This window comes from Stenella coeruleoalba, assembly GCF_951394435.1.
Source record: "Stenella coeruleoalba genome assembly, chromosome: 14".
Classification (NCBI taxonomy): domain Eukaryota; kingdom Metazoa; phylum Chordata; class Mammalia; order Artiodactyla; family Delphinidae; genus Stenella; species Stenella coeruleoalba.
The window spans coordinates 78,637,377-78,659,254 of record NC_137160.1 but is presented as its reverse complement, the minus strand read 5'-3'; the positions used below and the strand labels follow the sequence as shown (position 1 = coordinate 78,659,254).

Sequence of the window (21,878 nt, the reverse complement as noted above, 5' to 3'; positions counted from 1 at the left end):
GAGGGTGAGAATAGGAGGGATGGACACTTGCTCAAGGTTGTCTGTCTAGAAGTGGCAGTAGAATTTACACCCAGGTCTGTCTGAATGCAGAGTCCAAGTTCATAACCACTAGGCTAAAGCATCCATCCAAGAAACTGACATGACCAAGGCCTCCATAAGATGCTGAACCTTTGTAAACACGCTGTATTTTTATTTATTTGCTGTTTTATTTTTGTTTCCTCTCCTACCTGTCTGTCTCTCCGAGTGATTGCTTCCATCACCCTGCAAGCAAAAAGGGCTGGTGGTTTCTGTTTAGGAATATCAGCGGGGTGGAGAGAGAGGTGGGAGGGATGGAAATGGGTACCGCCTTCTTTTTAGTCAGAGTAAGGGAAGAACCCCAGGGATTTAAGAAGATGGTGTCAGCTTTAATTAAGAAAGCAGACTCAACCCAAAGGTTTATAAAAAAGCTGTAACCTTTGAACACTTAATTCAGAAGGCACTTCAGGTTCTCTCATTTGACTTTTTTTTTTTTAACCCTTCCGCCTACAGCGTTCTCATCCATTCCCTTTATCCAAACCCATGTTTTGCTCAGCATTGTGTTGGTCAAAAGCCCCTCCCAGGGAAGTCCTTGGTGGTCCAGTGGTCAGGACTCGGTGCTTTCACTGCCAAGGACGAGGGTTTGATACCTGGTTGGGGAACTAAAATCCCGCAAGTCACGTGGCGCAGTCCAAAAAAAAAAAAAAAAAGCCCCATCCCAGCCAGTTTCTGGGGGTCTCACTGTTCATGACAGACCTCTGTGGCCCTCCAGACCACAATTTGGAAGACCCACGTGGTCCAATCTAACACAGTGCCTTTGCTGGCCCAGGTGTGGCTACCAATACCACAGAGGTACCCTGTGCTTGGCTGGGTGCTCGCCAGCTGTGGGCACTCCCTAGGACCTGCTGGTCTACATACCTACCCAACTAGTCAGCAACGGGCAATGGGATATTTGAGCACCTCCTAAACTACAGTATAATTTTTTCCCCAGACCCTCTGTGGGAGGTGACATGATTCCAGCAAATCATTGCAACTCTTAGGAGCCAGCCCTGATAGACAAGCATATTGTCAAGAATATTTTCCTCAGAAACCCACAATTTCTATCGTTATACAATGGCCCCAGAATAGGTGGAAGTAGCTTCTGTACTTTGAGGGGATCTGGCAAAGCCTTTCCTCCCCCTAATAATTTATCCCCTGGGCATATTTTTGTCCAAAATTCTTCAGTCATAGATTTATCCCTTTGGCCAAGCATTGCCCTTTCTGGACTCTTCTTAAGAGGAAGTCTCTGGTGGAGGCAACACAGAGGATCTTAGATGCACTGGGTACCAATCGTGGGACGGCCTTTCTGACACTGTTCTGAGTGCTGTATGATACTAATTCATTTAATTGTCATGACAACTCCATAAAGTGGTTCTAGCATCACCCCCATTTTACCGATGAGGAAATGGAGGCTTAAGAGAAGTTAAATACTTTGCCCAAAGTCACACAGCTAGTAAGTGGAGTTAAAACTTGGGACTGGAACCAATGTTTCTTGTCTTTCAGTGTGAAATTGTGCCAGGGGTCCCCAAGACCACCCCCAGCTTCACTGATTCTCTAGGAGAACTCACAGGACAATGAGGACCACGCTCCCAAGAGTCCTCTCCCAGTGCAGTCACGTGGGACACGCTTAATTCCTCCAGCAACAAGTTGTAGCAACACGTGTGGAATACCTACCAGGGACGCTCGATAGAGACTCCAGCGCCCTAGGTTTTCACTGGGGCTTGTCACATAGGCATCCTCTGCCTAGCACATACCAAAATTCCAGACTCTCAGAAGGAAAGCAGGTGTTCAGCATAAGCCACACTGTTTGTACAAACAGTTAAGGCCTGGTGAACCCCACTCTTACCAGTTCTGGGAACGGTGGGAACCCCCCTGAAATCCAAGCTCCTAGTTGCCAGCCCAGGCCAACCTTGCAGGCAGGCCTTTCTAAGGAAAGCACTCAGGCCTGCTACGTTAACTCTTCTTTTTTCTTTTGTGGATCTTAGTTCCCCAACCAGGGATTGAACCCAGACCCTTGGCAGTGAGAGTGCAGAATCCTAACCCCTGGACCACCAGGGAAGTCCTGCTATATTAAGTCTTTAAGGCACAGATATCCTTTCCACTCACCTGTGTTTTTGAAAAGGGGCGATTTGCATTTTCCGTCTCCTGTAAGGATTGATCCCCTCAGTAAATCTCACGGAATTGCTCAGGAGTAAATTAAAGCATGGCTAAGGGCACTCGGCAGTGTTTGTCACACAATAAGTGGTTGATATTGTCATCCTCACTGGCTGCTTCCTGATCATCTCTGTGTCTCTTAGAGCTGGTAAGGGGCTCCAGTTAACTCTTACGCCTTCCCCACCCGCTCTGTCGTTCCCAGGAGGCCCCTATCAGGTTGAGGTCAACATCTCCAGCACTGGCAGGCTCCCCAACGGCACGCTGTATGCGGCCAAGGGCTCCCAGGTGGATTTCTGCTGCAGCAGCAGCTCCTGGCCTCCGCCCATGGTTGAGTGGTGGTTCCGGGCCCCGGATTCTAGCACCGAGCCCTTCGGAAACAACCTGACGGCCAGCTGCTTCAAGCTGTTTCTGATGTCACAGAACCTCCAAGGGAACTACAGCTGTTTGGCCACAAACATGCTTGGCGGGAGACATCGAAAGGTGACCACCGAGCTCCTGGTCTACTGTGCGTAAGAAGTGCTCCCCTCCCCCACTCCTTCACCTTGACCCTTTGTGAACTGCGTGTTTGTGCCTCCCCTTTGAATACAAAGACTTACCTGATGCACAGGTTCCAACATGCTTCTGCAGCTCCCTCGACACACACGTACGCGTGTCAAAGAGAGTGTTGCCTCTTCTGGAAGCTCACTGCTAACTAGGAGTACGGGAGAGTCCCTGTGAGTCATAGAGGGGAATTAATGCCAAGTCTAAAGTTTTTTTTTAATTGAGGTGAAAGTATATAACATAACATTAACCATTTTAAGATGTACAGTTCAGTGGCATTGAGTCTATCCACAGTGTTGTGCAACCATCACGTTTATCTAGTTCCAAAACATTTTCATCACCCCAAATTGGAAACCCCATATCCGTGAAGCAGTCACTCCCATGCCCTCTTCCCCCAGCCCCTGACAACCACCAGTCTATGTTCTATCTCTATGCATTTGCCTCTTCTGGACATGTCATATAAATGGAATCAGACCCTATATGACCTTTGGGGACTGGCATCTTTCCCTTAGCATCATGTTTTCAAGGTTCATCTTGTTGTAGCTTGTGTCAGTACTTGCTTTCATCTCTTGGCCTAAGAGTATCTATTGTATGGTTCTACCACAATTTGTTTATCCATTCATCTGCTGTCACGCTCTCCATGAACACAGGCCCTCTAGCGCTGTTAAGAACCAATAGTTCATGAATCTTTATTTTTCAGGTGAAGAAACAACAACCCAATGCACCTATGCACACATTTAGTGGAGGAAAACCACTGTAGAAATAAACACAGGGTGCACTCCTAATCCATGCTAACCAAAGGGAGATGAGAATGACAATTAGCAGGCAGGGCAATGACACACTTACTTTATACGTTATTCAGAGCCTTTGTAAGTCTCGATGCTGTCTATCATAAATGACATTTATCGTATATAAAGTCATATGTGCTTGTTGTAGGAAACAGATGAGAAGAAAGAAGAAAATAATCACTTGTACTCTAACCATCATTTTGGTATATTTCCAATAATTTTTCTTTTAGATGCCACATATCGACAAGTTAAGATCCAAATTTCTATTTATATGATATAAAATATATAAAGATATATGACATACATAATATATATACTATCTACATACATATATAATATATATCATTTTATATATAATTATGAACACATAGGTTACAACAGGTTTGTAATTTGTTAAATTTTTATATATTCTTTTAAGTGGTACTTGCACATAGCAAAAAAAAAGTGTGTGTTGAGGTTTGGGGATGAATAACTCTCCTTCCTGCAACTCCCTCTAGGGACCAGTAGCGCCCAGTAGAACTTTCTGTGATGATGGAAATGTTCTCTTCTGTATGGTCTAATAGCTACCATGTGTGATGACTAGGAAATGTGAGTAGTCTGATGGAGGAAATAAATTTGTAATTAATGAAAATTTAAATAGCCACACGTGGCTAGTGAGAAATGCAAATCTCTTCCAAGATTTAACACCCAGCCGAGGAAACCCAACTTGTGTAGGGCACTAATTTGTGCTAGGAGCTATCTCAAAGTACGCTAACTGGGGTTGATGTTTCTCTGATACCCTGGTTCTGTAACCCATAGGGTCAGCCCAGTGGCTCATCTTAGTCTGTGATTAAGGCCACGTCCTCTGGTGTTTTGCAGCGCCCCCTCCGTCAGCCCCTCAGTGCTGGGCAGAGCTGTCGCCAGGACTGTTCACGCTGCAGCTCAGCTGTCGCTGGGCCGGAGGATACCCAGACCCAGACCTCCTGTGGACAGAAGAGCCAGGAGGTGTGGTTATGGGGACATCAAAGCTGGGGGTTGAGATGCTGAACCAGCCCCAGCTGTTGGATGGCAAGAAGTTCAAGTGTGTCGGGAGCCACATAGTGGGGCCGGAGTTGGGAGCCAGCTGTGTGGTACAGATCAGTAAGTCTGCTTTGCCTTGTCCTGGGGTTCTGGGGTCCACTCACCTTCCTCTTTTCTGGGACAACCCTTTGAAAGAAGGTCTGGGAGAGAAATCCCAGGGTGTTGGAGTGAACTGAATTCCTTCCATTTCTTCCTTCCTTTTGCTTTTTTTTTTAATTGAAGTATATTGGATTTACAATATTGTGTTAATTTCTGCAGCAGAGTGATTCAGTTACACACACACACACACACACACACACACACACACAAATATATGTATACACACATTCTTTTTCATTCTGGTTTATCACAGGATATTGAGTATAGTTCCCTGTGCTATACAGTAGGACCTTGTTGTTTATCCATTCTATATATACTAGTTTGCATCTGCTAACCCCAAATGCCCTCTTCATCCGTTCCTTTCAAACTTTAAAGATGCTTAATGAAACTTCTTGGTTGTAGTCCAAGCTGGTTTTCCCTTGCAGTTTCTAAGTACCGAAGATGGAGCAGTGAACAAGACAGACAAGGTTCATTTACTAGTTATCTCCTGTTATGGAACAAATTACCCCAGAACTTAATGGCTTCAAACAACAGTCATTATCTCACGATTTCTGTGGGCCAGGAATTCATAGAGGGCAAGGTGCTGACATCTTGATTTAGAACTTCAGACTTTCCTAACTGTGAGAATAAATATCTGTTGTTTTAAGCCACCCCGTTTGTGGTACTTTGTTACAGCAGCCTCAGGAAACCAATACAATGAGTAAGCCAGGGCCAGAGTGTGTTGGGTTGTGTTGGCCCTGGTGAGGTTGTCCTCACAGTTTACGAGGATAATCCTCAGAGGTGCAGCTGTGGAGAGCTGACATGCTGAGAAGTGAGCCCTGCTGTGTCAGCAGGTGCTTGTTTTCCCAGGCAAGTGGCATTCAGATGGTTCACCCTTCCCACTAACTCATTCAGCACACTGCTCCTGGGTGTCCCCTCTGTGTCAGGTACCATACCTGGCCTTGGGCAACAGAAGGGACCAAGACTCGCTTTCTGCCCTAGGACAGGGCTTGGTAAACTATGCCTCATGGGCCAAATCCGACCCAATTGGTTTGGGGACCATTTTTTAAAAATGAGATTTAAGTCACATAATATAAACGTCACTATTTTTTTTATTTTTAGTTTTTGGTCGCACCGTGCAGCTTGTGGGATCTTAGTTCCCCGACCAGGGATCAAACCTGCGCCCTCGGCAGTGAAAACTCAGAGTCCTAACCACTGGACTGCCAGGGAATTCCCTAAAATTCACTATTTTAGAGTTTATAATTCATTGTTTTTTTTTTTTTAGTATGTTCACAATGTTATACTACCATCACCATTCTAATCCAGAATATTTCCATCACCCCCAAAAGAAACCCTAGCAGTCACTCTCTCTCATTTCCCAGTATCTCCACCGACATCGAGTGTTATTAAATTTTTAGTTTTTTCCTGTTTGCTAGTTGGGATATGGCATATTGTTTTCATTTGGTTTTCTTTGATCGCTGGTGGAGTTGATAGTTTTCATATGCGTACTGACTTCCTATGTATTGTCTGTGAATTATCTGTTCATATTTTGTCCATTTTTCTATTGGCTTGTTCATCTTTTCTTATTATTCCATAAGAGTCAGTTAATTTCATAGAACTGTCATGCACGTTATAGATATTTTTCTGGCATATTTGGCTCCTAAACCACATTTCTGCTAGTGATGAGCAGTTTCTGATTTTGAAATGTTCACCTCTGTCAGTCCTGTTCTTTTTTTTTTTTTTTTTTGCGGTACGCGGGCCTCTCACTGTTGTGGCCTCTTCCGTTGCGGAGCACAGGCTCCGGACGCGCATGCTCAGCGGCCATGGCTCACGGGCCCAGCTGCTCCGCGGCATGTGGGAGCTTCCCGGACCGGGGCACGAACCCCCGTGTCCCCTGCATTGGCAGGCGGACTCTCAACCACTGCGCCACCAGGGAAGACCGTTTTTTTTGTTTTTCATAAATATTCATTTATTTATTTATTTGGCTGCACAGGGTCTTAGTTGTAGCGTGCAGGATCTATTGATAGTTGCTTGACCAGGGATCGAACCCGGGCCCCCTACATTGGGAGCACGGAGTCTTAAGCACTGGACCACCAGGGAAGTCCCCTCTCAGTCCTGTTCTTTGAGGTTGCTGCGCTCAGATGGTCTTTGACTCTTTCTTATTAACTTACTCTTTGTAATCCTCACAGTAGCCTGCAAATTAGAATGATTTGGTAAGTTGCAGATGATAACATGTGGGAACTAATTTACCCAAGATCAGTTGGCTCGTAAGTGACGGAGCCAACACATAGCCAGGCTGGTCTGACCCCAGCGCCCTTGCTTTTATCCAGGTAGTGCTGACTGCTTTCCTGGTGACCTTCCACACATGATCTAGCAAATCTTTTTGGGTAGGATTTAGGTGCTCAGCATGGTTCCAGGTACTGTGGAGGAATACAAAGTCTTTGCCTTTAAAGGACTTAAACTTTACTTGGAGAGAGAAGTCTGGCCAATGTGGAGCAGGAAATGACAATATCACAAATACAACTGACCCTTGAACACCACAGGTTTGAATTGCGCGGTTCCGCGTACATGTGAATTTTTTTCAATAAATGTTGTATCTGTATTTTCACTTAACAGATCTTTAAATTAACTCACTGTGGGGAAAAGTTTGTGTCTGATTAGAGATCACAGGATATAGAATCAAAAGAACTAGGGTTTGAGTCCTGATTCTATCCAGACTGTTTCAGCTTCCTGTCCTTGGGCGAGTCATTTATCAATTCCTTTGCTTCTGAGGCAGAGAGAGCAGGACGTGGATTTTTAGATTTCTCCCAGGTTGGTCCCCCAACCCCCATGTTGTTCAAGGGTCAACTGCGATGGTGACATTAACATTTACTGAGTGCAGATAGAGTGCAGGTGCCAAGTGTTTTGCACACAGTATCTCGTTCCGTCCTCAATCACCCTGTGAGCTGAGAGCTCGTATTATCCCTCAGAATTAGTTTCCTGGAGCTGCTGTAACAAAGTATCACGAACTTGGTGGCTTAAAACAACAGCCGTTTATTCTGTCTCAGTTCTGGAGGCTAGAAGTTTGAAATCAAGGTGTCGGCAGGGCCGTGCTCCCATCAGCGTCTTCATGGGAGAATCCTTCCTGGCCTCTTCCAGCTCCTCACGGCTCTATGTGTTCCTTGGCTTGTGGCTGCATCACTTTGGTCTCTGCATCTGTTTTCATGTGACCTTCCCCTCTGTGTGTATGTCTCCCTGTGGCCTCTCCTCTTCTTATAAGATACCAGTCCTTGGAGTTAGGGCCCACCCTCAATCCAGGATGATTTCATCTTGAGATCCTTACCTTAACTAGTTACATCTGCAAAGACTCCATTTCCGAATAAGATCACATTCTGGGGTTTTAGGTGGACATGAGTTTGGGGAGGACGCTCCATTTTACTGATGGTGAAACAGAGGCAGCCGACTTGCCCAGACTGCAAATAGAAAGCAGTATACACACTCAGAGTGGTACATAATGAGGATGTCTGAAGTGTGTTATGGACAGTAAGTCCCAGGAAGTGAATAAATGATGGACCGATGCTGAGAGAGGGTGAAATTAGCAGAGGCAGCTGGTGGGGTTGTGTTACTTCGCCCTTACCCTTCCATTTTATTTGCAGATCTTGCCTAAGTCTTTATTCCTGTGACCCCTGAGACTTGACCAATAATTTGAATCTAAATATGTGCTCAGGGTTAAGAAATGTGTCTGCAGAAGGGAGCTGACCAGAAGTTTTCCCAATTCCAGGAGCACAGGAAGCAAGCACAGAGCCTGGGCCCTTCTCGGACTCTGACGCCGTCCAGTTCTCCCCGCCTCCCTCTTGGGCACTCGAGCCTGGATGTGCACACAAGTCACCTGGGGGGTCTGGTTAAAATGCAGGTTCTGACTCTCTCGGTCTGGGTGGACACAATATCTGCATTTCTAATTGCGTCCAGGAAGTGCTGATGCTGCTGGTCCGAAGACCACACCTTGAGTAGCAAGGCCCTTGCAGGCGAGGGGTGTCTGGATCATTCCACTTGAAAGGACTAGTACGACCCTGAAGTGTAATGCTAACGTCCACCTCAGGGATCCAGGGCAGTGTAGCCCCCAAGCTGATGAAAAGTGATGCTTTTGGGGAATCCTGCTGCCCAGATCGATCGATCGATCGATCTATCTATCTATCTATCTATCTACCTTTTTTTCTTTCTTTCATTTCTTTTCCTTCCTTCCTTCCTTTCTTTCTCTTTCTTCCTCCCTCCCTCCCTCCCCTTCCTTCCTTCCTTCCTTATTTCTCTCTTTCTCTCTCTCTCTCCCTCCCTCCCTCCCTCTCTCTCTCTCCCTCCCTCCCTCCCTCTCTCTCTTTCTCTCTTTCTTCCTCACTCCCTCCCTCCCTCTCTCTTTCTTTCTTCCTCCCTCCCTCCCTCCCCTTCCTTCCTTCTTTCTCTCTCTCTTCCTCCCTCCCTCCTTCCCTCTCTCTCTTTCTTTCTTTCCTTCAGCTGTGCCACGCAGTTTGTGGGATCTTAGTTTCCCGACCAGGGATTGAACCTGGGCCACCCGGCAGTGAGAGCACCAAGTCCTAACCACTGGACGACCAGGGAACTCCCCAGATCTCTCTTTATATGGTGTGTAGCCTCTAAACTGAAGACGCCAACTCAGCCTACGATAAGCTGCGGTGTTACTGTTATGGAGCCCCGCCCCAGCATGTGGTCCGCCTCTTGCAGATCTGTGAGGGCCCAGCTGCACCTGCCCCACCCCTGACGCAGTATCCCTTTAAGTGAAACTCGTTGAATTTATAGGTGCCACACTAGCTGGATGGTGACACAGCTGTCTGAGGGGTGAGTGCTGTGTCTGGCAAAAGTACATGATGTTTGTTTGGGGTTCAGGGGAGGTGCACTGGGGGAATTGTTTGTTTTGCTTTTAATAAAGGAGGAGGGGGCCATTTACCACACTTTGGTTTGGGACCCCCAAATACAGCCATACTGATGAGGCTTGTCACTGCTGCTGGCTTTGTGACCCTAAAGGAAATTCTGGTTAACCATAAAGCGGGGAAGGAGTGATTTAGCAACATGGGGGGAATCTGACAGTTGATCCAAGAAGGAGTGTCCGCAGGTGAGTTTTCTCAGCAAAACCAGGTTTGGGGTATTCTCTTCTGTTAACCTGACCTAGAGAGAGAGGCTTCTGGGTTGTTCCACCCCCATCCCCTTGCCCCTTGCCCCTTCCGCAGATGCCAGCAGTGAAACCCTAGTTTCTCTCTTGGAACAACGGCCAAGGGGAAGCATGTAGTTTCACTCTCCAGGGCAGGAACCCAACATGCTGCTCTGTATCCCTCAGCTGCTGAAAATATGGATTTCATAAATCCTCCCAAGATGAATTTGCTACCCTTCCCAAGAGGGTGTGCATTTTGGGAAAAGGCTTCTCTTGCAAAGTATACAAGTAGATAGCCATAGTAGACCTCATAGCTCCCTGTGTCCCACTTAAATCAGACCCCAAGGCCACAGGGACGCCACATTCTGAGTTTTCTAGGACAGACCTGTGCTAGACAGAAGAATGGCCCCCAAAAGATGTCCACATCCTAATCCCCAGAACCTGTGATAATGTTACCTTACATGGTAGAGGGGCTTTGCATCTGTGATTAAGAATTTTGAGATGGGGAGAGTGTCCTGGGTTATCTGGGTGGGCCCAGTGTGATCCCAAGGGTCCTTATAAGAGGGAGGCAGGAGGGTCACATGCAGTAGTGAGAAGTGATGACAGATGCAAGAGGTAGGAGTAATTCAAGGAAAGGACTGCAAGCCAAGGAATGCAGGTGGCTCCTTTCTAGAAGCTGAGAAAACAAGGAAATGGATGCTCACCTAGAGCCTCCAGAAGAGACCAGCTCTGGCCAACACCTTGATTTTAGTTCTGCAAGATTATTTCGGACTTCTGACCTCCAGAACTATAAAAGGATAAATTTGTGTTGTTTTAACTGCTAAGTTTGTGCAATTTGTTACAGCAGCAACAGGAAACTAATACAGGTGCCTTCTGTCCCCTGGAACACCCTTGTCAGGCTGTGTGCCCATATCTCATCTCATCAGTATGGTTATTATACATAGAAGCTTACAGCATAAGAAGTAAGGAGATGTGGACCACAAAAGCGTGACTCCTTGGGTTCCATTCTTACATAGAGTGACCAACTCATCTTGGTTTGCCCGGGACTTCACCAGTTTTAGCACTGAATGCCCCCAGGTCCTGGGAACCCCCTCAGCCTTACGCAAACCAGGACATTTGTTCCCCCTGAATCCTAGCTGCTCACTTATTTAGTCATGTGACTTTGAGCAAGTTACTTAACTTTCTCTGTGCCACAGTTTCCCCATCTGCAAAATGGGGATAACAAGATTGTTGTGAGAATTATTAATTGGGTTAATAAGTAGAATGGTGCCTAGCCCATTGAATGTTCAGCAGATATTAGCTTTTATTATTATATGAGACCAGGTGCAGTACAGAAGTTCCTGGAGTTGCTTTGTTTGGAAGAAGTAATATTCTTGAAATTCTCAGACCACCGATTGAATCTCCTTCAACGTTTGTCTTTCTTTACCTTCTTCTGATGGTCAGGGAGCCCCTCCCTTCTCTCTGAGCCCATGAAGACTTGTTTCGTGGGAGGCAATGTGACGCTCACCTGCGAAGTGTCTGGAGCCTACCCCCCTGCCAAGATCCTGTGGCTGAGCAACCTCACCCAGCCGGAGGTCATCATCCAGCCCAGCAGCCACCACCTCATCACCCAGAGTGGCCAGAGCTCCACCCTCACCATCCGCAACTGCTCCCAGGACCTGGACGAGGGCTACTATGTCTGCCGGGCTGAGAACCCCGTGGGGGTGAGGGAGGTGGACATCTGGTTGAGCGTGAAAGGTGAGTGAAGTGGCCCCGGAGGAGGAGGAGGGCCGAGAGCTTCAGAGGACCTGGCATCATCATGGGGACAGCTTGGTGCCTCCCTACATGTGGGTCACTGCCATCTGGGAGAAGGCCTCTCTGCTTCCCTGTGGCTTGACAAGGTGGATGGGAGAATTATTGTCCAGTCCTAAATCTCTAACATTTGCATAGGGATAAAAAAGTTATTTAATATCTGTTACACCCTAAAGGAAAAAAAGTATATATATATTAAAATAAAATACATACATGTATAAAATAGATATAATTTTTATATATATATATATATATATATATATATATATATATATATAAAATGTAAGCTGAGAAACATAATAGCAAAATGAACACCCAGGAAACTAACATCCCACTTAAGATATAGAACAGTGCCAACACTGCTGGAATTACCTGCAGAGAGTGTGGCTAGTGTGGCCAGCTAAGAAAACAGGATGCTCACTTAAATTTGTATTTCAGAAAAACAAATAATAATTTTTTTTTAATGTACGTCCCCAGTATTGCTTGGGACATACTTATTCTAAAAAAAATATTCATTGTTTATCTGAAATCCAAATTTAAGTGAGCACACAGTATTTTATCTGGCAACCCTACCTGTAGGCCCGTTTCCAGGCTTATCCTGGGCCTTCTGAAAAAGGTGACCACTATCCTGAGTTTCATGTTTTATTTAAGAAAAAATATGCTGCATACGTACACATTTCTACATAATATATTGTTTGTTTTAGAGTTTTGAAAAATGGCTGTTACCATACAAGTGTAGTCTTTTGTAATTTGCCTTTTTTATCCCACATTTTGTTTCCAGAATTTATTCCTGCTGATGTGTATAATTATACTTTGTACCTCTGTACTGCTGTATAATTTTCCATTGTATCACTACTCCACAACTAAGTTATTGATTTTCCTGCTGATGGATGTCTGTGCTGCTTCTGATTTTTTTGTTGCGATGAACAAACCGTGTTGCTATGGAAACCTTTTTACCATCCCCTTGTGTACATATACCCAGGTCCCCAGGCAAATATTTCTCTAGAATATTTGTACAAGGAGTAGAAATGAAGGTTAGGTTATGTGCATTTTTATCTGAGATAACATCAAATTATTTTCCAGAGTGGTTATACCAATTTCCATTTGCAACAGCAGTCATTCCACATTTTCACCCACAGACTTTGTGATTTTTGCCCATCAAGTAGGTGTAAAATGAAATCTCACTGTGGTTCTAATTTGAATGTCTCTGATTGCTAAGAAGGCTGAGCATTATTTCATATGTTTATTTGCTCTTTATGTTTCATCTGCGAAATACATAATTGTGTCTTTTGACGTTTTCCCCTTTCCTATAGATATATAGGAGTTCTTTAGAAATTCCATATGCTAATTGTTAGTTTTACATGCTACAAATATCTCCTTTCAGTTGTCTTTCTTGTTTTCTTTATGGTATCCTTCGATTTGCAGGCATTCTTACTTTAATGTTGTTGACTTTATGAATCTGTTCTTATATCATTAGCAATTTTTGTGTCTTAAGAAATCCTTATCTATCCTATGGTCATGAAAGTATTCTTCCATATTTTCTTAAAGTTTTAACACTTGCCTTTCATAGTTAACTCTTTAGTCCATCTAGAATTGATTTTTGTGAATGATGTGAGGTAGACATCAAGTTTCCTCCACCCCCCAATTTGGATAACTATTTGGTCTAGCACCACATCCTGAAGAGTTCCTCTTCTACTCACTAGTCTGTCTTATATCAAGTTTCCTTCTGTGTGTGGACCTGTTCTTGGATTCCCTATTCTGTTCTCTTTTTTTAAATATATATATATATTTTTGGCCGTCCCAAGCAGCATGCGGGATCTTAGTTTCCCCGACCAGGGATCAAACCCGTGCTCCTAGCAGTGGAAGCGCTGAGTCTTTCTTTTTTTTTTTTTTAATAAATTCATTTATTTATTTATTTTTTATTTTTGGCTGCATTGGGTCTTCGTTGCTGCGCACGGGCTTTTCTCTAGTCATGGCGAGCAGGCTTCTCACTGCGGTGGCTTCTCTTGTTGTGGAGCACGGGCTCTAGGCGCGCAGGCTTCAGTAGTTGTGACTTGTAGGCTCTAGAGCGCAGGGTCAGTAGTTGTGGCTCACGGGCTTAGTTGTGGCATATGGGCTCTTCCCCGACCAGGGATCGAACCTATGTCCCCTGCATTGGCAGGCGGATTCTTAACCACTGCGCCACCAGGGAAGTCCTGAAGCACTGAGTCTTAGCCGCTGGACTGCCAGGGAAGACCCTCCCTATTGTGTTCTATTGATCACTTCGTTGTGGCACCAATAACTCACACTCTTAATTACTATGACCTTAACAGCAGTCTTGATGGGTGGAGACACAGAGATTTTAACTTTTCAATGTTCTTCTTTTTTTTTTTCTGTTTTTACTTTTTTTTTTGAATTTTATATTTTTATAGAAAATTAGTTTTATATAACTCATTCTTATTAGTTATCTATTTTATACATATGAGTGTATATATGTCAATCCCAATCTCCCAGTTCATCCCACCACCACGCCTCCCTCCAGTATTCTTTTGCATCACAGGCTTTGTTTGATTCCCACAAACTGAAGTAGAAAAATGAGATCTTTATCTTGCTCTGCAGAGAGGTCATATGCCTTGCCCAAGGTCATGAAACCGAGATAAGAGTAGGATCCAGGCAGAGGAGGGGAGGTATTGCCCTCCTAGCTGTTTGTATCACGTGGCCGAGTCAAGGGTATGATTTGTCTTTGCAGAACCTGTAAACATCGGGGGAATTGTGGGCACCATCGTGAGCCTCCTTCTGCTGGGACTGGCCATTATCTCTGGGCTTCTGTTGTACTACAGCCCTGTGTTCTGCTGGAAAGGTAAGGGCTTCCCGGAACGGTAAGGGCTTCCTGGGTCCCTTTGCTTCTCTCTCAGGCTTCTTGAGAGGGTGTGGGTGGGGGAAGGTGGCCCCTGTTATGCTCCCACCTGAAGCTCCATTCGAGAGGTTTCCAAATTGGGTGCAGATGTGCAATAATGAAGCACCTAAGAACCATGCCTGAATACCCTGTCATCTCTCGTGTTGGGTCAGTTTTCTCATTGTCCATTCTTTTGTAAATGTTAGATTGATTAGAAATTTCTGTGAGGCCGAAGTGGATATTATTGGATATTAATGTTTTTTCCTTTCTCCTTTCAGTAGGAAGCACTTTCAGGTGAGTGTTCCCTAGACTCAAATCAAAAATCTATTTCCATGATGTCTTCACTGAGGTTTTGTTTATAACGTTTCATAAGAACAATAATGACCACCGCCACTGGGGACCTACCACAGGCCAGACACGGGGCTGGTGCTTCCTCACGCATTATTACAACCCCGTCATAAATTCTTCAGGGTGCTGCTCTTGTCTCCGTGTCCCAGACAAGTCGAGGGAGGCTCAGGGAAGCAAAAAGCCGCTTCTGCAAGCTCATCCAGGGAGTGAGCTGCCGTGCCTGCAGTCAGACCTGGGCCTGACCCGATTCCAAAGTCTGTGCTCTTTGTACAACGCCAGACCTCAGGGCCAGGCACATTGCTGGACTGTCACTGAGGCATAAAGACAGCATGTACATGTTGAGCCCAGTCATTCATGCATTTGTTTTATTTAGTTTTCCTTTTCTAAAAGGAAGAAGAAGTCATAGTCTCACAGCATGTTTTGGAAGACTAGTCTGAGCATGCCCAGAAGCCCCTCCCCAAAGGAAACCTCAGGAGGGGCAAAGCAACTAAATGGAACTTATGTATTAGCCTCCTAAGGAGATTCTGGGTGGGAGCAAAGAACTCTTCTCTTTGCTCCTCTTATCCATTTATAACTATGGGGTATTATTGTTCTGGGACCATCGTTCCTAATGAGGGGATTTTATTGTTCTGGGACGATCTTTCAACGGAAAGTGTTATCTTTACAGCCCTGTTTTTGAGGGTCATTCTGGAATGAATCTGTCATTCCCCAGGCTTATTTTTCACAGAAGGGAGCAGCTTGGCATAACGGGAAAAGGCTTTGGAATGAATGGACCTGGGTTCACATGGCAGCTCTGCCCTTCAAGCCCGTGGCTCCTGGAAAATCCCTGACCCTCTCTGAGCCTTTGTCTCCTCATCTGTTTCTCAGAGGCGGGCTGTAAGGATTAAATGAGAATGCGATGCTCTTAGGACTGTGACTGGCCCGTGAAATGTACAGTCTGGCTGGGCAGGCAGAACTAGCAACAAACTAGAGAACAATTCAGTGCCAAACCGCTGGCCGTGGACGCCAAATTCAGTCATAGTTCAAGGCTTCAGGGGGAGGCAGAGGATTTTACTTGGGCCTTGAATAATGACAAGGTGGAGAAATTTCAGTAAGTGCAGGAGAAATAAGGGCATTTCAGGAAAGGAACAGAGCGTCTGTGTACGTGCTGTGAGGGGAGCTGAAATGGTGGGTGCTTGGGACAATGAGGTCATCTGCCTGAGAAGCAGCAGGGTGGGGAGAGGTGGAGCGCTAAAACTCACCCAGCACAAGATACAATTATCTAGACAAATCTTCGGCAGCATCTCTCTGCGAGGTTACAGTCGCACTGTCATCTCACGACTCAACCAAGTTGAATACGTGAAGAATTTTCCATGTTACCAAAGGGGCTGCAAAGAACCAAGTGTTTCCTATTCAGCGAGGGCTGAAGTTGGAGAAAACAGGGTATCTTCTTGATTATTTCTCCCCTTCTGGAAATTAGGAGGCAAGACATGGGTGATGTCATGGTTTTGGTGGATTCAGAAGAGGAAGAGGTGGAGGAGGAGGAAGATGCTGCAGAAGAGGAAGAGGAGGAAGCAAGTGAGAGGGACGAGTCTCCAAAAGAAGTAACCAAGTACGGCCACATCCACAGAGTGACCGCACTGGTGAATGGGAATGTGGACCGGATGGCCAATGGACTCCAGGCTCTGCAGGGTAAGCTCTTTGTCCTTAGAAGCTCTCTGCGAAGTTGTGGGGGGCTTCCCCGGAAGAAATCTCCAAGGGTCTGTCTTTTAAAGGTTGGGAAAGACAGTTAAAGTTTAATCTAGAATCTGAGAATCTCCTATCAACTACCTACACGCTAATTAAATGGACAAATATTTATCAAGGGCCTGCTCTGGGAAAGGCACAGATTGGTACTGTCAGGCACTAGAAAAGAAAGACGGATGGTAAAGGGCTTTACGAGACCAGTTAGGGTGAACAGACTAAAACACGAGGGGGAAATGAAAACAGAAGGAAGGTTTAACCAACCCTCTGCGAGAGCAGTAGAGCAGCTTTGGCAAGAAGGAATCTGATTCCTTGCCTGATGAATGGTACGTTTACAAATCACAGAACCTCAGGAGAAAGATGAGAGCCCTGAGGGGTGCACTGGTTGGGAGATGTTTCATGGAAGATGTGGACTATGAGGCACGTCTTTCAGGACAGCTAAGTTTGAATAAGCAGAAAGGAGGGGTGGTCCAGGCGAGGGGAATGGCAGAAACCAAGAGTGTGAAGGGTGGGCAGTGTCAAGCATGTCAGAGGATTTTGAGTGGAAAGAACAGGTAAAAGCGAGGATACACACCCTGCCCCACCTGCTCCTCCACCAAGTCATCAGTAAAGGTCTAGAAATAGAGGTGATTGAAAACTGATTGCAGGGGGGAGGAATTCCCTGGCAGTCCAGTGGTTAGGGCTCTGCGCTACCACTGCAGGGGGGCATGGGTTCAATCCCTGGTCAGGGAACTAAGATCCCACATGCCACATGGAGTGGCCAAAAGAAGAAAGAAAAAAAAAAAGAAAAAAAGAAAAGAAAACTAATACAGAAACAGAGTCGCCCCTATTGAGATTACTCAGAGTTGGGTCTACTTTTCCCTCCTGTACAGATGACAGCAGTGAGCAGCAGAGTGACATCATTCAAGAAGAATACAGGCCAGTTTGAGGAAGACAACTGTCCTTTGTTATCCTGTCTCAAAAGCTTGGAAAGCTAAGTCGAAGATGAGTTTTATATTGTGCTTCAGTTGACTTGCGTCCCTGCCTGAGGGCTGAAAACGGTTTGTGGCTCTCAGCAAAAAAATGGAAAACACACACACATCTTTCCTTCCCTTTTTCTTCTTTTTTCTAAATTGGTTTGATTTACTGTAAGTTTTCTCAACAATGCTGAAAAGCTTTGGAACGGGCAGTGTTGGGGGGAAAGCTGCATTTGGTATCTGAGGTGCCCCTGTCGCTGTGCCCCTGGCTTTCTCCAGGTTGACTGATGATGAGATGGGGGAGGCACTTGGCCTCGGTGCCCTTTGTCACTGTTAAAGTCTGTAACCAGCTCGCCCCAGCACACAAGGGAATACTGTGGGGTGATAGGACACTTCCTTTTTCACTGCCCAGGTGAGCTGAGGAACCAGGCACACGTCAGCTCTCTGGAAAAGGTGAGGGGGGTCAGCTACTGATCCTAATCCGAGGGAGGCACTTTGGTTCAGGTTTTGAGTCGGAAACACCTGGTCTTGAATCTGGACTCTGCTCCTTACCTGTTTCATGGGCTTGGGCAGGTCCTGAGCCTCAATTTCTTCATCTGTGAAATGGGTGAAATCACACCTATCTTACAGGGCTATGGTGGGGACCAAGGTACTTCAGGGTGTGAGCGTGCCTCGGAGGTGCTCCGTAGATGTTAGTTATCTTCTCCTTTGCCTTCCTTAGCGGAAGAAGAAAAATGTCAACTGTTCAGTTACAAACTGCTGCCTGGGCCTTCCATTCTCTGTAGAATATTCCAGACCAGGGCATCATCAGAGCTCTCCTGGGGATTTTTGCCTCCCTGGAGATAGAATTCTTTTCAAAAGAGGTAGGGGCTGATAAGAGGAAGTGCCTTTCATTAGAATCTCGCATTTTCCAGAGCTTCGTGTTTAGAAAAGCCTCTTAGGTGATGCACTATTAGCTTTCAGACTTTCCCATCCTTCCTTTCTCCTGTGGCTTTGAAAAAGGCAAGGAGAAATGTTTTGTAACAGAGTAGATCAGTTCGTCTGGCCTCGGTTTCTTGATCTTGGAAATGGGAATGGGAAAGCTTGTTTCCTTCCTACTTCTTAAGGAAGATACGCTGCTCAATAATGCTAAGTTTTGAATGAAAATAACATATGATGAGTTTAAGCTGCTGCTGTTCCCTGTACAGTTTAGAGATTTTTTTTTCTTTCTAATTTCATCCTAATCTCTTAAATGTCAGGGACCTTCTAAGGGTGTAAAATATGTGTGCTAAACTTGAAAATCTGACTTGAATTTGCACTCTTCAATGTTGCATATCCTGCTCTGATGGGCACGACTTAAAGGAGAACTTCCCTCTCCAATAACAGGACTTGGGACTCCTAAGATGAGAAGTGTGTTGCCTGCAGGGTTACCTTGCAGGTGTGGTTGGAGCAGGTCCACTTTCTTGGATGAAGGAACTAAACTGAGGGAGTCACTAGAAGTGAACCCTGTCCCCAGCTCAGAACACTGGGGAGGTCAGAGGCTGGCTCCAATGTCTACCCGTCAGGGATAGCTGTGACCTGCAGTTCTCTTGTTGGGCTGGGTCTTTCGCTGCGTGGAACCTCACATTCTTTTTTTTTTTTTTTTTTTTTTTTTTGCGTTACCGGGGCCTCTCACTGTTGTGGCCTCTCCCGCTGCGGAGCACAGGCTCTGGACGCGCAGGCTCAGAGGCCATGGCTCACAGGCCCAGCCGCTCCGCGGCATGTGGGATCTTCCCGGACCGGGGCACGAACCCGTGTCCCCTGCATCAGCAGGCAGACTCTCAACCACTGCGCCACCAGGGAAGCCCGGAACCTCACATTCTTAACCACTCTAACCAGTCTAAGTTAGTGTCATTTCAGAACGGATACTTGACAGGTTGTGTTTAAACTCACTGCACACTGAGCTGGTCTCTGGATCCGACAGTCCACCCTGCAGAGGCGACCATACTTAAAAAGGGAAAAAGCAAAGAAACTATTAGGGGGAAAAAAAAAATCCTAGCTGGGAATGCAGAGAATGATTTGCAAGATCACTGAGATGCTTCCTGCGACTTCCTCTTCTCCTGCGTGCACACCTAATGATAGGGAAATCTTCGAGGCAGGATTTTTCCACTAGTAAATGGGAGCTTCAGGGTCTTGGTGCCAAACATTATTAACCCTTGTCCAGCTGAGCTGTGATTGTTGTCACTTATATCTGAGCCCTGTGTGCACAGATAACATTGCTGGGTCAGTTAAGAGCTGAGGTACTGGGGGGGGTCTTCAAGCTTTAAGGATTTTAAAGAATTAGGGCTTTTTTTCTTTTCTTTAAGATGACCCATCCCCAACTCCACCAGTACGTTGACAGCAGGTTACAGACTTTCTGTGGCAAAGTCCAACTTGTTACATTGTGCTTGGAAATAAAATCTTATCTGAATGTATTGTGAACTGGAGATGAAGAGATATACTTACCAGAACCAGGAAGATAAATACTTCCAGGCCATCGCAACTGACATTCCTTTTCCTCAAAACCTGGTGGACATTGGGAAAGGGGCTGTCATAATCCTGTGGCTTTGATAGCAGCTCCCATTCTCACAAGCACACACCAACCCTATTACTGCAGCAGGAAAGCCCATGATGGAAAATTTCCCTAACCCAGGCACTGAGACCTGGAAAATCATCCTTGCTGGGTAAAGTTTATTATGATGCAACATGTGCCAACCGGCATTTCTCACCATGGTCCTGGCCAGGAACTGCTGCAAAAAGAACGAAACAGATCTCTCTGCATTATTTACATTTTAATAATTGGTGTGGAGGCGAGGTTGGGAGAAATTCATTCTGAGGTTATAATATGGATTTTTTTAAGATAATGGAATAAAGTTATTTTTAAATAAATGCTTTAGTCATCTTCATTTAGACCTGATTAATAAACTGAAAGATTTGGGGAAGTGGATTTGCTGCCCCCAATTTTTGTTTTTTTAATTAGCTTTCCCAATATTGGTAACAATATTGTCTTCCTTGCCGTGTTATTCTTTTCCACGACTTGTAGATCCTACCCACCCTCTCATCTCTCCTAAACTCAAGAAATTTGTTCTCCATTGTTTTCTTGCTACATACCCTCAAACACACGCCTCTTTTTGGTCAGATTGTTTTATTTATTTTTGGTGGCGTTGGGTCTTCGTTGCTGTGCGTGGGCTTCCTCTAGTTGTGGTGAGCAGGGGCTACTCTTTGTTGCAGTGCGCGGGCTTCTCACTGCCGTGGCTTCTTTTTGTTGCAGAGCACGGGCTCTAGGTGTGCGGGCTTCAGTAGTTGTGGTTCATGGGCTTAGTTGCTCCACGGCATGTGGGATCTTTCTGGACCAGGGCTCAAACCCATGTCCCCTGCACTGGCAGGCAGATTCTTAACCACTGCGCCGCCAGGGAAGTCCCTGGTCAGATTGTTTTTTGTTCTGTTTGCCATGCCCTGCGGCTTGCAGGATATTAGTTCCCTGACCAGGGATTGAACCCGTGCCCTTGGCAGTGAAAGCGCGAGGTCCTAACCCCTGGACCACCAGGGAATTCTTTGGTCAGATTGCATGCTTTCTAATATTAAAGGGCTAGGGTAGGAGTTGTCATGGAGCAGTAGACTGATGGGCTGTCTGAAAAGACAATTTATATCAGCTGTCGGGTCCTTGTAGCAGTTGGTGGTTTTGGAGTTTCTCACAGGGTTCAGCTAATTGTAGTCACCAGAATGTGTCACCTCACCTCCCACTTGAGGTGGCCCAACTCCACTCCCTGTTCCTGTTCTAGGCCTTTCTCTTGGGTCATTCATCTCTCCCGTTTCTTTACTTCATTCCAAGCTTCCTAAGCTCTAATCAAAGCTGTCCCATTTTCAACTTCCTTCCTTTTTAACCAAACCCATGATTCCTACCTTCACCTCAGTTTCACGTTTGTTTATTTAAAATAAATTTATTTATTTAGGCTGCGTTTGGTCTTCGTTGCTGCGCACCGGCTTCTCATTGCAGTGGCTTCTCTTGTTGCAGAGCATGGGCTCTAGGTGCGTGGGCTTCGGTAGTTGCAGCACGCGGGCTCAGTAGTTGTGGCGCACAGGCTTAGCTGCTCCGCGGCATGTGGGATCTTCCCGGACCAGGGCTCAAACCCATGTTCCCTGCACTGGCAGGCATATTCTTAACCACTGTGCCACCAGGGAAGTCCCCCATGTTCTTTTTAACCCAGTCCCTCCATTTTCATGTCCCGTGTGTGTTTAATCCAAGTCTCTGTTTTCCCAGCCCCTCATTTTACCTTCGCCTGTTTTCACTTCTGTTCCGTGCTGTCCCTCAGGCTTCCCCGGTAGCACCCACGTTCACCCAGCTTGTCCATTTCTGGACCCTCCCACCACTTTTGACC

At 45.8% G+C, this 21,878-nt stretch overlaps 1 protein-coding gene across 4 annotated transcripts in view; it reads left to right on the top strand.

Annotated features, from left to right (window-relative positions):
* VSIG10 (V-set and immunoglobulin domain containing 10) overlaps positions 1–20,545 on the top strand; it is a 37,493-nt gene extending 16,948 nt beyond the window's left edge. For 2 of the 4 annotated variants that reach the window (XM_079942075.1, XM_079942074.1), the window contains 7 exons: positions 2,411–2,713; positions 4,395–4,655; positions 11,254–11,547; positions 14,330–14,440; positions 14,755–14,770; positions 16,284–16,495; positions 17,419–20,545. In XM_079942075.1, the coding sequence (XP_079798201.1) occupies positions 2,411–2,713; positions 4,395–4,655; positions 11,254–11,547; positions 14,330–14,440; positions 14,755–14,770; positions 16,284–16,495; positions 17,419–17,474 (1,253 nt within the window). In that variant the 3' untranslated portion in view covers positions 17,475–20,545. The remainder of the gene's footprint in view (positions 1–2,410; positions 2,714–4,394; positions 4,656–11,253; positions 11,548–14,329; positions 14,441–14,754; positions 14,771–16,283; positions 16,496–17,418) is intronic. The other 2 variants (XR_013831214.1, XM_079942076.1) reach the window with 2 other exon arrangements.
* Positions 20,546–21,878: the final 1,333 nt, after the last annotated feature.